The sequence below is a fragment of the Filicampus tigris genome, chromosome 3 (assembly GCF_054856515.1).
Source record: "Filicampus tigris isolate MCC_2025a chromosome 3, RoL_Ftig_1.0, whole genome shotgun sequence".
In the NCBI taxonomy this organism is placed as follows: Eukaryota; Metazoa; Chordata; class Actinopteri; order Syngnathiformes; family Syngnathidae; genus Filicampus; species Filicampus tigris.
Genome location: NC_141219.1, coordinates 1108456 through 1126287, shown reverse-complemented (window position 1 = coordinate 1126287; position 17832 = coordinate 1108456). Strand labels below are relative to the sequence as shown.

Genomic DNA, 17832 nt, shown 5'->3' with positions numbered 1-17832 from the left:
TGATCACAACGTTAGTTCATGCAGCAGACCTCCACCATATGTTGCCATTTCAACTTTTTTTTTTAACTGTGTCGTTGACCAAACACATAACAAACATGAATAGTGATCAAGTTGAACATTTACACTTGTCAGAAAATGTAAGAAATGTAACATTTTGAATAAAAATAATTTGTACAATGTAAATTCAATGTAAAAAAAAAAAAAGATTAAATGAATTTTAACTAAGCAAATTTTAATTCAATCAACATGTATTGCAAGGGAAAAAACAGCAATAAAGGGCCTTACAGGCTAATGGTCTTTTAGATCCTTATTTTGTTCAGAAACATTTCGATGTAAAGCTCGAATAGGAGTCCATTTGTGTAAACTTTGTTCCTTTGTTGGATATAGGCCCATTATCAACTGGCTGTTGTTGGCACTAACCCTGTGAACTTTGACCCCATCCCACCTACTCTTTTGTCTGCGGTATCAAGTGAAGCAGTGGTGAGGACCCCTTTCTTTAAAATCAGCATCCATTTTACTTTGCAGAAAGTCCAAACATGTGAAAAGATGGTATTTCTGATGACACTTGAGTGTGTCAGGATCTAACAAAGAACGACAACACGAAGTGAAAACAAAGAGGGCATAATAAAGAGTTCCCACTCTTTATTTTATTTTTCAACTACAATGCAGTCACCACCTCTCCTTGTAGTAAGAGTAGTAAGATTTTGCTTTCACTTTTTTTTTGTATCAGATGTTAGGTCACAAAAACTCCTTGCCTGGAAGTCTTGGGAGTTTTTATTTGAGACATTTGTGTGCAAATGAAACTAACTTTTCATCAACCCGTGATGGGGAAATTCCTTGTGGATGATACCACAAAATATAGAGATTAAAAAAATATCAGGACATATTTACAACAGGGCAGCCAAGTGAATCAGTGGTGAGCACACAACTGCAACACAGTTCTGGGATTCAAATCTCATTGCTCGGGGTCACCAACGTGTTACCCGCTGGCAGCAGGTAGACCCTGGGCAGCACGTGAGTAGCACTGGGCCTGTTCCAAAAATAGCTCAGCAGAGATGGGACATTTTAGTTTTCTAGAAATATTGTACAATCATTATTTGAAAATGCAAACACTGGCAGATTTATCGAAATAAAACAAGTGTTGCATACCATTCATTCATTATTGATATGATTAATATGATCAGTTTCTTCTCATAAATATCATTTTTGATAATTACTTTATTAAATGCATTTCTTCTTCACACAAATATCATTTTTGTTAATAACTTTATTAAATGCATTTCGAGCAAATGTGTTATTTCAAAAGTGTGAATCAAATTTGCATTTATCAGTACCAACGATGGCACTCAGTTTTGATAAGGTTGATGACCTCCAGATGTGGGCATTTTATTCCATTTTGCCAGTCCATCATTCATCATCCGTCAGAGGCCTTGGTACGCGTTCGTCATTCGCCAGTCCGTCATTTTTTTCAAATCAAACCAACCTGTAATCCAATTGGTCAGTCAGTCAGTTAGTCAGTCTGTTAGTCCGTCGGTCGGTCCTCGGGCTGTAAATTCGCAAAAAAAAATCAATGTAACACACATACCATAGAGCTAAAATGGAACACAATTTCAAGTATTTCATAAGTAGGTTTTTTGGTTTATTTATTTTTTTTACTCTTCACAAGCGCAGGAGAAACGACAGCACGTCCCTGCCATGAATGGAAAGGGAGCAAGAATAGTCAGCAGCATTGCATGTTACAAAACGATATGTACATTACATTATATTATGACATTATGTATTTTATCAAGCCAAAAACGTGATCGGTCCTACTTGATGTCAGTAAAGTGCCCATGGGTGCCTAAACTACTCAGCAACAGAAGCGAAACCAAACAGCGCAATGTCTTGATATAGACGATCTTTGGGTCCATACTCCATACTATCCAACCACACGCCAGAACAAAATGTTCGCCGCACGTGCGCACGTGAACGCGCTTCCAAATCCCCGCCCGACCAATCAGATGGCAGATTGTGGCGCCGACCCGCCCCCCTTTCTCTTTGTTGTGCTCATCGCTAACATGACGCCTACGACGTTTGCTGTCCGACACGCATGTTGGCTCTTGTGGAAAGTTTTCGCTTTGAAACGCTTGACCGTTGCCATGGTTGCAAGCTCACGTGGAGGAGAAAAGAGGGAAGTGACGACGAGCGGGCTGTTGTTGGGACACGTGACGAGAGCTGTGCTCGTGTGTTTTGACTCCAGATGGGCATTTCGTCTCGGTGGGAGTGGTTTGGAGCTTTTGGCTCGACACTGCTCCAATCGACTCTTTTGGCTCCCCTAACGTGTAGTTTTGATCATTTTATCGAATTTCAAGTGCCTTTGATTGTGTCCACACGAATATCATTAAAATAAATTCCACAAGTATTCGTTTAGCATTTTTCCCTCTAAAATGTGTTATTGAACAATTGTTAATCAATTTAACTAACCAGTGATTTAACATTCAAAATGTAAAATATAATTTTACTTATCTTTTTGTATATCGTCGCTGTCCTGTGAAAAACATTTATGTCCCATTTTTTTCAATTTTCTTATTTTTAAGGGAATGGTGTTTCCGCGTTACAGACATCGCATTAACGTGAAAATTGTTTTTTGTGTTTTTCACAAGATGGTGACGATATTATGTAAATATGGTCATTTGAAACATTATTCATGATTATCTTTGCTTGTGTAATTTTCATGAATTCAATTGTAGATCATTTAAAACATTTAAGACATAGTTCTGCTGTTTATTTTAGTTTTTATATTTCATGTAAAATTATATTTGTCAATAAAACGGTTATATGATGTTCATTTTAGATGGTTCTGCTTATAAATGACGCTATTAGAATTAATTAACCAAATACAATAAGACAATCAACATTTTATTTCATTGTAAGATAAGTCGACTCACAAAAGATACAAAAGATTCCTTTGTGCCTGCTCGTTCGCGATGACCCAGCACTAGTTTTGACAAGCCGAGAGGGGAGGGGGAGCGATGGAGGAGTGTGTGTGTTGAGGAGGAGGAGGAGGAGGAGGAGGAGGAAGAAGAAGAAGAAGAAGAAGAAGACGACGAAGAAGAAGAGGGGGTCAGACTGTAATAAGCATCACGACGAGGCAGGCGCACTGTGTTCCTTTCATCCGTACTCGGTTCGCTTAAGTCGTCCATTTAGCAGTCGACTGGCTCGCCAGCTTCTGGTCGCGACTGAAACGTGAGCTCTAGCCCTCGCGGTATCGTGCCATTTTTGTTGTTGTTGTTGTTTCTGTGGAGGAGAAAAGTTTTGAAATGAGGAGTCAACAGCAACTAAGTCGATGGCGACCAACGAGGGAGACGCGCTGATCACGTACGAGTCGCGTAGTTGAAGTTAGCGAGCTGTGTTGCGACCAAAGTATGGCTCAGGTGGTGCAATTTCAAAGGGGGCTGTCACGATAGGCCAGCTCGCCCGTTTGTTGACCAAGAGAGGCTGCCGCTTCAACAAAAGCTTCTTCGGCTCCCACCACATCCATTCCATGTTTACTCCCCCGAGCGAGGCACGGCTGTTCGCGGCGGGGCTCGCAGGTGTCTTTTGAGCAAAATGGCAGAGTACAGTAGCATGCTAACAAAGCGACGCTTTGTAGCGGGATAGGGCCAAGCCAGCCCCAGCCAGGCTGTAACGCGAAGGGGGTTGTTCACGCCGAGTTTAGCGCGGCTTCGTGGGGTGACGGGGCCACCGTTTGCTGTCGACAAAGGGAAGAGGGGAGAAGAGCCAGCAAGCCTGATGACACTGGACAACATGAAGCCCGAGAGAGGTAGGTTGAACACCTCCAAAATGGACATGATGTCACATCAACGGCTCCATATGTGTTTCGAATAGTTTCCAAGAGACATGATGATGTCAGTGTTGCCTCATTGTATTCATGGAGGACACCCATTTTCTGTTGCTCCGTGTCAGCTGGTTTGTTTGTTTTTTTGGTGTGCAAATGAGGCACCCGCCTTATGCTGGCCAACCTGTTTACATGCCTGCAGCAGTGATAAGGTTGAAACGGGGACAAGTCGTGGGGGGACACCCTTGTTTGTGATTATGTTAATTCCATCGAGCCGTGCGTGGTGCTCTTTTGGAGACGCCGTCTGTATTCCTGATTATGGAAAACCCTGCATTTAGTGATTGATTGCACACAAATGACAGCGCCATGATGAGATTAGCTGCAGTCAATCGCGAGGTTGGCCCTGCGAGTTTTGACGAGTTTCGGAAAGTCACACAGTTGTGTTGGTGACATGCACCTCGTGCTTTTGGAGGGCGTCCTGTGTGCAGAAGCAGATGATGTGACGGAGCAAACAAATATAAAGGGCAATTTCTATCCCTACATAATGCAGCGTGGCATGCTGGGTCAAGTGTGAACAGTAAGATGGCGACAGCGGCTGTCATGCGCCGCCGTGACGGTCACGACCGGTTGAGTGATAGCGAGATGCTTTATGGCCGTGGTCTCTTTTGTGTGTTTGCCTTTTGTAAGGCTGGTGGCAGGATTCACAATGCAGCGAGAGTGGCCTGTTCACGCCACAAGACCGCGTACAACCTGGATTTTTTTCCATGTCTTTGCGTTTCATGTACCTTGACTTCCATCTGCTCCAACTTATGTTTTTTTTTTTTTTTAAGTTATCAGGGTTGTTTAATGGAAATCCCGTTGAGCATTTACTTGATAGCATGATAGCTAGTGCGCTTTTTGTCTTCACTAGTAGAACAACTTTGGCATACTAGTAGTAGGACTACGACATGTTACGTGAGTAAGGCAAAACTGCACTTTTTTCCAACCAATACCAGGTAGCGGGCCGATACGTCACCTGATTTTAGGCCCCAAAAATCTGGCATCAAGTAAGACCTTGGCAGTAGTTGGTGCTGTACGGCAGCAGTTTGACACCGGCGAATCATCATTTGCATTAGAAAGGTCTTTGTTCACAATTTGTTGTCATTGTGTTAAATTAAATTGTATGGATCAAAAGTGCGAGAGGTATCAGTGAGCACACAAAAAGTGAATACTTGTACTGTTACCGGTCTGAAAAAAAGTGGTATTGAAAATCCCTAGCTGAAACAATCAAATAAAATGAGCAATTTCATGACAAAAAAAGATCAGAGCAAATCACTGTCACTGCAAATGCAAGCGCCACTGTTCACATAATTGGGGATATCACAATATCTGCAATATCAGGATATCGCCATATTAAAATTCCCAATTCGCTCTTAAATGCCCATGTTGTTTTCCATTTGGGCAGTTACACCACCCTCTGGTGGTTAGGTTATTCGTGCAGTTTAATTTGCATGACTGGTCAAGCTTATTTCTTTGTGAATGCTGTTATGTACAAAAACAGAATCTTGTGATGTTTTAATTTTTTTTGTATGTGCTTTTTTTTTTTTTTTTACAATATTGTGAGCTTTTTATATATCGCCAGCGTCTCCTCAATATCAGGATAATTCTATATCTTTGCTGCTGTAACTGAAAATTTCCCCACTGTGGGATCAATAAAGGCCTTCGTCTTCTTTTTCTTCTTATCATATTGTGCGGGTCATATCGATATTATCGTATCGTGACATTTGGATATCGTGACATCCCTAAATAATATAAAAATAAAGTTGCAATGTTTTTACTGCCATAAGACAAAAGCACGTTTACGATCGCAAATACAAGCTAACGTATCAATGTTAGCGCATTCAAGGGATCGCCGACCACCACTAGTTATAATGCACGTGCAAATTTAACGCGAGACGCAATAATTTAGCCTCCAAAAAACTCAATCGCTTTTGACTCGTTGAGGTGGCTTCTTTACCTTTTTACAATTGAATGCAATGTTAATTAGCGAGTCTCCACCCAATGATTCTTGTTGATGAACCGAAGCTGAGTGGGTGTGGAAACCCCAACTATTTATGCTCCAAGTTGGAGGCACGTCCGGACTTACTCACGTATGTGTGTGGCTACATACGCGCTGTGTCATTTTCGCCGTAGAGACAGAAAGTAACGTGAAAATGCATCAGAGAAATCAACGTATTCAAGTTAGGATCGACATGCCCGCATACAAGTACTTTCTGTACTACAAACACCAAGATTCCTTACGGTAATGTGAGAGCATGTGCAGAACACTAACCAATGGAGGTATAATATGACCAAATATTCAGCTTCGAAAAAGGCTAACCCAAGAGTCACATTCGGCTTTTTAAAAAGCATATCTGGGTTTCTACGCGCTAACATGGCCTTTAAAAACCCAGAATATCCTGCCAATATTCGGGTTTTGAAAGTGTTCTAGACTGCATGTAAACGTGGTCAGTGAGTCTTTTAGGTGAAAGGACGGCCTTACGTGTGGGGGGATGGATGGTGCTCCGAGGCTAATCCACCTCCTCCCTTTAGAGATGTTCTTTCCACCCTCATGTCAATGGCTTCTCTCACTCTTTCAAACCATGTATCTATCTGTGTTCACTGTTAAGAAGTTGCACATTTTTGTCCTCAAAAGAGTGATGCTTGTCTTTGAGGTGCAGTAAACGGCTGAGTCTTGACATGAAGAGGTAGCCCACTCGTCTGTGTTGTGCCATGTGTCTGCTCCGTGGTCGTTTGGTTCCCCCGGTTCATGTATCTGTGCATTCCTCACTGCACTTGACGACGGCGTAGCCCAGATTGCTTTTCTCTTGTCACTGCACCAACTCAGGCTGGTCTAGTCCTAACCAAGCCTTTTTGCATGAACTGATGATTCCTGCTGCGAGGAGAGGCAAATCGTCTTGCAAGAGACTGCAGAACTTGCCAGTTGACATCGATTCAATGGCCTGAAATCACTCGTTACGTATTGTAATGTCCCAGCAAGTGGTCAAGGAAGGATACAGACGGACGCAGTTGCCCGTGCATTTTCAGTTGCTTCTTTGAACAAACGGTAATGAAAGAAACATTCAAAGAGCACATCTATGGACAAGTCTCTTACAGCTCACACTCAGTCACTCAGCACTCAGACTTGCTAACATTAGCTAAAAACAGCCAACTCTTGTCTCACTCGCTGACTCCCATGTCACTCACCAGGTCAGGCGCTGCCTTTTAAAGCCTCACGTTCGCAAAGCCACAGATGCTACAGTGTAGAAAGTGAATGTGACGAACCCAAGTGGACAACAATAACAAGTTCCTCACATGCACATTTGTTGCGGTTTAATTATGCATAACAAAGTTTTATCCGATTGATCGATGAGGTAATTTGTAGAATATTCTGAAAAATATTTGACAGCTGCAGCTCTAACTGCGTGCTACTGAACTATTAACATCATACAATTTTACTCATTAATGCCTCACGCTTCACTAGCAGGACTAGTCGGCGCTCGGCACAAATGTCAACTTGGACACAGTTGATCACGTCTAACACGTAATTGCCCTACGTGTGTGTGGCGAAAGGTTATGCAATATTGGAAAAAATGTTACTGATAACTATTCCCTAGTAATTTACTCAACCAAGACACTTGTTCTACTCGTGCGCTGAATTAGCTTTCGAGTGACGACAAAGCGTACTAGCACAAGGACGTTAAGATGGATATTAATGACATCGCATAAATGCCTCACAGTTCAGAGGTCATGGTTCAAATGCAGGCTTGTTTCCCAGCTATTTTCATCCGTACGCATAATCACATCACAAATAACGTAGTCGTTGTGATGCAAATGTGCCCTAAGGCCCGTTTGCAAATGTTGCCCTTTTAAGGGCTCCAAAATGCTGTTGTCATGCAAACAATATGCAATGTTTTCAATTTCAAATGTTGGCATGACAAGGCTCCAAAGGGCTGTTGTCATGTATACGCATTTCCATGTTTTCAGTTCAAACTTTTGTTGTGTAAACGGGCTCCTCAGTCTGTACTTCGTCGATGCTGGCCCGCAGCGGGAAGTCTACTCCACGACTGGCAGTCAGCGGTGCGCTGCTGTTAATTTAGAACACGCTGTACTGTTCCGATGCGGGGGAACTCGGTCGGGATGCCCGCTGGCCGGGCGCCTGCTCTCTCGTCTGCACCCCTCGTCTGGCGTTGCTCATAGAAAGGCCCGGCAGTGCTGAGAGACGGTGTTTACTTAGCGGCTGAGCATGAAGGAGGACTGAGCAGGCACTCTCACTGTGACATGCTGATTTTAGGCACCTGAGGCGGTTTCAGGTTGGACGTGGCTTGTCTGGACTTGTCCAGAAGTGCGCTAGCTGTTGTTTCTGACATTATCTGATATTAACCTTGCTACCTGATGTATGTCCCGAAAAAGTGCTGTTAGCCTGTCTGTAATCATTTGAATTCCAACCAAATGTGTTTTTAAAGTACCCATCTAAAGTCAGCTAAGGCTAGGTTCACACCGCAGGCAAATGCAACAGATTTTTTTGCACATATCCCACCTGTACACATTTTTTTCATGACAGTCTGAACGGCTCAATTCCATTTTTTTTTTTTTTTTTCAAAAGCGACTTGTGCCACTTTCATATGTGGTCCCAGTATCGGATTTTTTGTAATGCGAGCGCAGTCTGAACAGCCCGGTCGCATATATCCGACATCGGACATTATCCGGAGCCCAAAATGCGCTCTTCGTGAGTGGAGGGAGAGCACTGATCGGATCTGCAAAGTTGTTTTGTGTAACAATATGGACTTTATATTTGACTTTAATATAATCCCACTTTGAACATGAAGCATAAAGTGGACACTTCTGGTGATAGTAGTAATTCAACCACATAGATCGGTTCATTTTTTTACTGTGCAGCAATGACGTGGTGTCACCTTGTGTGACGACGCCATGAAATGAGATTGAAAAGCCTCGCCTCATCATTACCCCAAATACTGCATTTTGCCCTCCTACCAAATCGCTCCACTGTAGAAATGCCCCTACACGCTGCACCACATTTACTCCCGTAAACACTATGTTGTGAGTGACATCGCCTCTTCTGCGCATGCGGGACACTTTGAGGACGCATACCACACAGACTGAAGTCACATTTATAATGTCATGTGAACGCTTACCCCCCAAAATTGGATTCTACCCAAAAATCGGAATTGAGCATTTAGGCCTGTAGTGTAAACTTAGCCAAAAATCACCATCATTTTGTGCGTTTCTTTGGATTTTTTCGTGGGTGCCACTGTAGAAAGGACAACAAACCAAACATGTGGCTTGGGACTCAAGGAAGGAGCTGGCTGCTGAGCCACCCAGCAGTTAAGATTTGTGTAAAATACAACTCAATCCTCATCTGTCAGGAATGAAGGTTGCTGCTATTACATTACATTGCAATGCAGTTCAGCTGATCTAGCAGGATAGTTCCAAAAGCCACGGTCCACAAAGCGTAAGCAGTGTAATGCAGAGAAGCAGACGCGCTTTTCCAAAGTAACTGGTAACACAGGAACTCAAGTCTGTCTTTTGAGAAAAATAAGAAGAAAATATGTGTCCATTGCATTACATAACAGAAAATGCATTTAGCATGGTCAAAATTCATCTTAAAATATACATGCATTTATCTCCTAAAAGTCTATGGGGGGTAGGGAGTTATGGTTTTATGAGAACAGGATTGAACCATTTGGCCTCAATTCCCAAAGGTGTTCATGGAACAAAAACAACACTGCACATGACCAAGAAAGTACGTTGGAATGCTTGGAGACTGATTTTCTTCTTCTTCTTCAAGTGCTTTGTTACAGCTGTAGCTGCTGTGAAATGCGCTATATAAATAAGGTTGTATTGTATTGTATTCCCGAGGAATTTCATCAAGGCGAAGGGAATTATTGAGTGTCCCAAATGTCAATAAATTCTGACCCCAAAAACTTTAGAAGATGAAGACTGAAGATTTCAGCGTAAGAACGACCGCAAACGGACCCGAATCTATTGTCCATGGAGAAGGGAGCGTTGAGGACAAAGTTTGAGATGTGCCATAATGATCGGCAAAAAATATTTCTTTCCTCATATTTTCTGTAAGAGTTTGTAGTACTTGTTGAGCCTTTGGCTTAAAGTAGCCAGCGCGATGTCGTCAACTGTAAATTAAAAGGGGTGTCAGGTTAATTGAGAAAACGATGTCTTACTGATTGAATCTCAGAGGTCCTTCATTCAGTATAGTTGCATGTAATGATCTAATATAACGGTGGAATTGCGCTGCATCCACTGAGAGGTGTTGAAATGCATAATTTCCAATTGGACTCGCGATAGCTTGGGCAGATGTACTGAGCTTGGTGTTGATCAGTGCAGATCAGATCTATTCAGAGGAAAACTGCAAAGCAGACAGCAAACTTTCGATCACAAGATCAGGGTTGGTATTATGCAAAAAAACCAACAACAACAAAAAGCAATCAAACAAAAAAGACGAGGTGACAAAAATCTCATTTTTTTCCAAGATGATGCAGCAGGCGACGGTTATGTTACTCATGAGCTCTTATGGTGTGCTAACCAGAGTCATCTGACCCCTCTTGTTTTGCTGCGGCTTGAGCGATGAGTCAGGTCAGTGTGGGAGTGTGCGTTCAACAGTTAGCTCCCAACAACCGTTGAAGCGTTGAACAGTGCGGCGCAACCGACGCCTTTTACAGGTCCCATAAAGGAGCCCCAGACTGCTTGCAGCTCTTGGTGGAAGAGGTTTTGGCCTACCAGGTTTCAAAAACTCTTGAGCCAAAGTACCAGTAAAGTTGTTGCTGTTGTTTTGTTATATGTGTACCACCAATATATGGCTCTTTCCCCAAATCAAATAATAGAAATTGAGTTAAGTTTTTCGCACATTCTTAATACCGCACCAAGTGGGATAATGCTTCGGTCAGATCGAACATAAGTTGAGTGTTTTTCGCAGCGTGATTACATGCAAGTCATGTGCCGCCCGCCCGCGTTTGACGTGATAGGAGTGCAGGCGGGTATCCGCAAATTTGAAGCAAGCAAAACGTCTAAGATAAAGAGAGCGGTCCAGTTAATTTTAAGGCCTTAAGCATGTTTTGACTGCTTGGCCGTGATGGCGCTTTGGACACATTTGCGTGGACACATATTTCTCAAAATAACTCCGTGTTTAAGGGAAGCATTTTAAAAGGAGAAAAGCAATCGATCAGTTGTGTTTCTGTGTGACTGTGGCCTGGCCAATCATCTGGCACGCACCGCTCTCTAATGTTGTTTGTTGTGCTTGTATGGCGATGCCTTCTGTATTGGGCCGTTAGGCAGCGTGTTCCCCCGCCCCCCTTCCACTCCTCTGCCCACCTTCTGTCCTGGCCCTGGCCAGATTACAGCTGCCCTGAGATGTCCCAGACTCATGCAAGCGGATCAGCGACTCTGCACTCTCGCTGACAAAGAGCCCCAGATAACGCAGAGTGACGTCCACAGCACCTGTCTTGTCCTGTATTGTGTTTGCCGGCTCCTCTGGTGCTTTATCCCGCAACGGGAGGCATCAACAACAGGTGCTTGCCTCTGTAACACGACAGTCGCCCCCATCTGTGCAAGCCTTCATTCACTTTTGCGGCAAATATTTCAGTTTTGCCTTTTGATGAACAGCAGCAACTTCAGGCAATGCAAACTGGTTGACCACTCTTTCCAAGCATAGCTTCACCTTACAAAAACATTTGACTTTGCACTGTGTAATTCTGTGGATTTTAACACGAGAGAAATTGAACAGACAAAGCTGTAAAAACCGTCAATGTTGGTAGTTCATTCACACAAATAAATGTTACATTTTACAGACGAGAAACGCAAACATCGGAAAACTGCTCCTAGGTTTAAAAAGGTAGTAAATCCATCTATCCATCCATTTTCTATACCGCTGATCGTGGGGCATTGCGAGAGGCGCAGTACACCCCAGACTGATTGCCAGTCAATTGGAGGCCAATAAACCGTAAATGGAAAATTGCAAATATTGAAGCAATGAAAAGCAAGGCTCCAAAAAAGCGGTTTCGCATCACAGTTTGCGAGTCATCAAAACACACAAAGTGGCAAAACTGAGAGTCACACATCTTTATTTTCTGATAATTGAGATGGTCCCTAAAAGCTTTGTGAGGCCGGATGCACGCATGTTTATGTGACACAAGGCGCTCGCTCACACCACCTACGCGCGGGTAGTCGGAGGTCGAACCAAATTCCGTGCTACTTACGCCGCACCAGCTAGTTAGCAACAAGCTTCGACTGGCTACGAGCGCGACTAAACACGTTGCGGAGTTGCTCCTAAGACAGTAGTCATGGCCTCCGTGGTGGCGAATAAGTTGCGCATCTGACAAGTATGGTCACGACGGGATGACAGGGAAAGACGTAGAAGCCGTGCTAATTGATAAAATAACCTTAGATTCGCAACACTGGAATTAAGTGCTTTTGTGATCAAGTACACTTCACCTAAGTCTGGCTCGAACCGCATTGTCTCTTGACAAAGTAGTTTGCTATGCACATTGTGAATTTAAGAAATAAAAATGGATTATATTTGTTTGAACAAAGCAATTGTTCTTTTGTTGTGTTGTCATATTTTTTTATTGTTTAATCCTTAATTTCGGAGTCTCAGATTAACGTGCAACAAAATTGCTCCTCAGAATTTTCACACATAAAATGCATCCGGCTGATATAATGTCAAAGGCAGAAAAATTGCTTTTGCGGGCAGTGCGCAAGAGGCTAAAGGTCAATCCTTGGCCTGCATTTATCCCCGATGCTGTTGTGACAAGTCGGATCTTAAGTAGCCGAGGCATGCGTCGTCCCTTCGAGGGATTGAGCCTCCCAGTTTTCCCAGTGCGGTCATGCGCTTGTGTAATAATGGAACATTTTCTGTTGCACATGCTTAGTGATGATGTGCACTTGCTAAGTGCTCGACACACCACTGAGGCTCAGTGTTAACAGGCTGCGCACACAGTCTTAGCGGCGGACCCGTTAAAACCGAAAGTACCGGCGTGGGTCATCTTTCTGCTGCCAGCTTGCCACCCGTTGGTATAGTGACGTCATCGCTATACTAACGCAAGAGCCATCTGGACTTTGCGGTTTATTGTCAACGTGTGAAGCGGCTGGTTGAATGTCTCTTAGGGATAACATTTACTGTTGAGAAACTGAAATTCTGAACATATGGCCAATTTTGAATTCAAAAGGGTATCCAAAGGATTTATTGATTATTTAATATAATTATTGTTTAATTTGGTAATCACTTAGCTGTCCATTAATCGTTGCACCTGTAGAACTGGTACCCAGTTCTGATAAAACAGTGCATGATGGTTTTCCAGTGCAGACCTTACTGAAAAACGTATAGCATATTATAGGAAAACAAGAAAGCATTGTTTTCTTCACGAACAACATTTGGATTGATTTTTCACCCGCTACTAAGAACTTTGAACCATTTTTGTCTTACTTTTGATCTTGGGAAGGTATTGTGACACATCTAGTTTATAAACATGGCCAGACTTGTGCAACCCTGCCCTAACACAATTTCCGGAAGTCCGGAAGTGTCCCTTGCTGCTTGGTAGTTTATGGGATGCGGTCAGAAGGGGATTGAGGTAGGTAGGGGGATGGTGTTGTGAGGGTGTTTGCACGAGAGGGGAAACATCTCTTGGTGACCAAGCAGGCAGCAGCACAGGAAGGGCATTTATCCTTGCCCTAGTTATAAGTAAGGCAAAATGTAAAACTGACAGTTAATTACCTGGTTTTGTTGTCTCCCAGTGTGACCATGTAGCCCTTCTCACAGCCGATACACGGTTACACCGCTAACAGAGAGCACCTCAGGGACTCGTTGTGGAGGCTTTGAACGCGTTGTTTATTAACAACAGTTTGAGGGCTCGGTAAATTTGAGACCGCTATCCCCTTTACTCTTGTTCATTCACACGTATCTCGTCAAGTCAAGCAAACCAATTGGCTTGAGTATTTTTGGGAGACACCGGCCCTGTAGATCTTCATCTTCTCACAGCTCGGCTGACAGTAAGTCTATCCTGTTCTATGAGGTTAATGGTCTTTGTTCCCCCTGTACTCAGCTGATTTTTTTATTGGTCAATTTTTTTCCTTTTATCTTTTCATGGAGTAGCGTACATTAGTAATGGGTGCGCTAAATTGTTCAGTAAATTCTGTCATCTTGTTGACAGAAGAAGGCTAACTCAGTGGTACCTTAAATTTGCGAGTTGATTTCGTTCTGTGGCTGAGCTTGTAACTCAATTTACTCGCGCAAACTAGTGCCGGCATATAACACAAATTTTGGCTAGCAACGCTAAGCAAAAAAAAATGGCCCACTTGTAAGGAGCATAGCGGGTTACATTGTGCGTTGACAAATTGGATTTATGTATAACTTCACAGCAAACCGATCATGTCCTATGATTGTCCCAATACTCTGCAGCTAATAGGCCACCCGCAATCATCTACCGCCGCCTCGATAAGTCACTGCTACAAGTGGCTCACTTTCCTCATTGACTATGTTTGCATGCAGTCATTCTTCCGAATGTTTCAGAAGAATATTGACAGCGTGCAAGCGTAGTCACTGTGTAGTTTTGTCAAGTAATTGACCCGTCTAGTCCTTGCCCCTATTACACTGGCTGGGAAAGCCGGCATTTTCACAGCTGCTCTGGCCAAGTAGTCCTACAAATGTGCCATCTGATGTTCTATCATAGCTATCACCTAGCCTGTTGAAATTCTTTAATGCTAGCGTGAGCACATCTGATACTCACTTCTCCCACCCGGTTGCGGTACGGCACCACCTGACAAGTGTTTTATGTCACCTGAGATGCCTGTGTTGACGTTCTCACACATTTAAATGATGATCTTATTGATGATATGTGATGGTGATTGTGGAATGCCAGTGGCTGCATGAAAACCAACACGGTTGTGGTAATATTCCACTTCCCTAGAGTTGTATAACAGGCAAAAGCGGTTCAATGTTGTCACAACTGCGGTGCGTCTATTTTGGAGGATCTCACTGGAAAGAGGGCTCGTGTCTCAGGCAGCCCACACAGTCATCAACTACTACTTCAGTGTGTCAGTTCCGTAAGTGCCACACTTTCCTTAGAACCTCCAGAGTGACGCTACTCGGATTGCTTCGCTGGAGCTCCCCTTTCTGGAAGTTGGCGCGAGAAGTGCTGGCGAGGTCAAAGGCCTTTGCGTTCACGTTCGAGGTTGGCTCTGGTTACAGACACAGACCAATGTGTCCCACTGCCCCAGTGTCCTGAGCACACCACCCTCAGACCTGCTGCTTCCCTCCAGGGACGCAAACAGCAAAGAAAGTGCCTACGTGGTGGGACCAAACCATATTTTGGACGGTAAAAAGAATCTCCACCATTTTTTCATCTTGGCAATTAGATTGGATATTCATTCATATAAGAGCTTCAGGGCAATTTTGACAATTCTGTGTGATGTGGACAAGTAATCCTGTGCTCGCTACTCTTTCACATTGCATAAAATGCATTTTACAGTGAATTGAAAAGGGACTCTCAGCTTATTAAGCACTTTGGGACTCCAGTTGTAATGTGTCTGCAATGATTTTGAGGTCATAATGTCAGGTAGGTTCACACCACATAAGTTGTCCCTAGTATAAACTTGACAATGTTTGAGTGTGGGATAAAGTCTACAGCATGTGGTTTGCATTCTACATGACTTTGAGGGGGAGGCGTGATTTTTTTTTTTTCCTTGGGGGGTGGTGGGGCCTTTAAAAAAAAAAAAGAAAGAAAAAAGTCAACTATCCTGACCTTCACATGAAGGCCTGTTCGGCCATTTGTGAAGGTGATTTCTGAGGCATTTTCCAAACAATGATGTTCATAGTTAATGAAGGGGATCAAGTGGAGCAAGTAAATGTCATCGGGCCGTGGGGGTTGACGCTATCCTTTGTCAGCCTACTTAAGAGAGTTTAGATAAAGCAACGTCATGTGGGTTTTCCCTTTCTTTTATACTTGTATAGTGGAACCTCCGTATATGAAATTGAGTCATTCTGGAGTGCTCGTCAACTATGTATTCCCAGAGTAAATTGAATCTAAACTGCCAAACGCATAATCATAACACCTATATAAAATACGTACAGGCCATTTGCATGTAACATTTGAACATTCTCAACTTTACACCCACAGTACTCATTTGTACTGACACTGTACAAATAATATTGTGACATGTAAGCATCAAGTATAAAAATGTATAAAAAGTTTGGGTGTTAAATATTGGCACTCCTGTCCCGGAATTGAAGAGTACTTTTAGACTCAGGCACCATCCCACCTCTGTTCAGGCTCTGACACTACTACTCAAGGTGGAAAATTGCTTTGATGGCGCAATTTCCCTATTCAGTGTCAGTACCCTTAATACAGAAGTGTGACAAGTGAAAAGAGGTGGACAAATGCAGCCTTTTACAGACAGTTTAAGTGTACCTGCTTGCCTCGTCCTAGTTACTGAGCCGCTCTCCTGAATAATTGGTGGCTTTAAGTAGCTTAGGCAGCCATGCCATGCCCTGCCATGCCTTCAGTTGCCATGGCTGTGGACAACCAAAAGGACATGTACTTTTTTCCAACATGGCAACGACATCCTCGTAGACTCGAGAGCCTTTTAGCCCGGCACCAAACACTCATGCCTCGTGTGTATTTGGTCACTGCCTCAATAGGCGACATTCCTTCTCTTCCCACCGGGATTTCCAAAATATTAACTGGAAACATGAAACCTTTTGTGTTGAGGTCACTTGGGGAGAGTAGATCGAGTTGATCCTGTTGGGTGAAATGCGGAATCCTAACACACTCGCCTAACCTTAATAGGCAGCCTCTGTTGGGCTTTCATCATCGGGCAGTACTCAACTGTTGATTCTCAGCACGTTTAAGTGGCTATATTTGAACGCGCTTAGAAAAGATTGACTGAGTTAAATTGCAGGTTTTAACGCTTTATTTAGGAGTGCATCTTTTGTGGTTGTTGTTGATCTAAACCAGATTAGAATTATCTGGCTCATACAGAAGAATACAGCCTACTTTTTCCACATCAGCTGAGTTTTGTCAGTTGTCTCATGAACACTTCACCTCCAAGTGACTCATGGTTCATTTGTCATGTGACAACTGTAGCATGTACTTAATTGCTCAGCTGGCAAACAACTGCTGATTGTGCCCAACAATCGCGGGCGGGTGTGAATGAGGACAAAGTGCGTGTGTTTGTGTGTGGAGAGAACAATGGCAGCTGATTTGACAAAACGGAGGAAGGGCTCTCCTCAGCTGGAGCTGTACTCAGGCTCCTAAACCAATCAGGGCTTGTTGCTATGTGTGATCAAAATCTGCCCCTTTGTATTGCAGCGTGGGAGAGAGGTAGACACACTTGTGTCCTGAGTTAATGGTTTTGAAGTAGCATTTATGCAAATGAAACAGCGGCCGCTGCAAAACTTTACAGACTTGAAACTTTCTATCGCCGCCTACTAGTGGAGAGTGCATTGATGAGGCCTGCTGGATTACCGCCGAATAGTTTCTTTCGAAATAAAAATTAGCTGTAGCTAAAAACAGGCTTGGGACCCACAAGTGTGTTGCAGAGACACTTTGTTGTGCGTCCCGGGGCAGACGGGTAGTAAATTTACAATGTTGAATTTACAAGGATTCAAGGAAATTTCTTTTGCTCAAAATTCAAGGATACAAAGATCCAATGACTTGTTGTTGTACCAACACACATTTCCTCACGAAATACAATCCCTGAGATCCCAGGTTCACCCACTAAATCAAAATAAAATAAATATGATCAAGAGATAAGGGCAATGCTTATTCAAGGCTCCACTGCATACAAATATGCAAGGCATCAAAGGTTTAGATGTAGCAGAATGAAAATGCCCTTTCACGTGATATTTACAAGGTCAGGTGGTTTGTGGCGGCTCTTCGGTGAACTAGTTCGTGGTCATGCGGCACAAAAAGCCATGCTCAGTTACTGACTGACTGGTAGTCTTTTATATGTTGGACTAGAAGTGTTTG

General features: G+C 43.2%; 1 protein-coding gene across 1 annotated transcript in view; it reads left to right on the top strand.

Moving 5' to 3' along the window:
- The first annotated feature begins 3070 nt into the window (after positions 1 to 3070).
- The window catches only part of atosa (atos homolog A), a 36751-nt gene continuing 21989 nt past the window's right edge, over positions 3071 to 17832 (top strand). Inside the window, exon 1 of the mRNA XM_086025600.1 lies at positions 3071 to 3802. Coding sequence (XP_085881726.1) covers positions 3772 to 3802 — 31 coding nt within the window. The 5' untranslated portion in view covers positions 3071 to 3771. The remainder of the gene's footprint in view (positions 3803 to 17832) is intronic.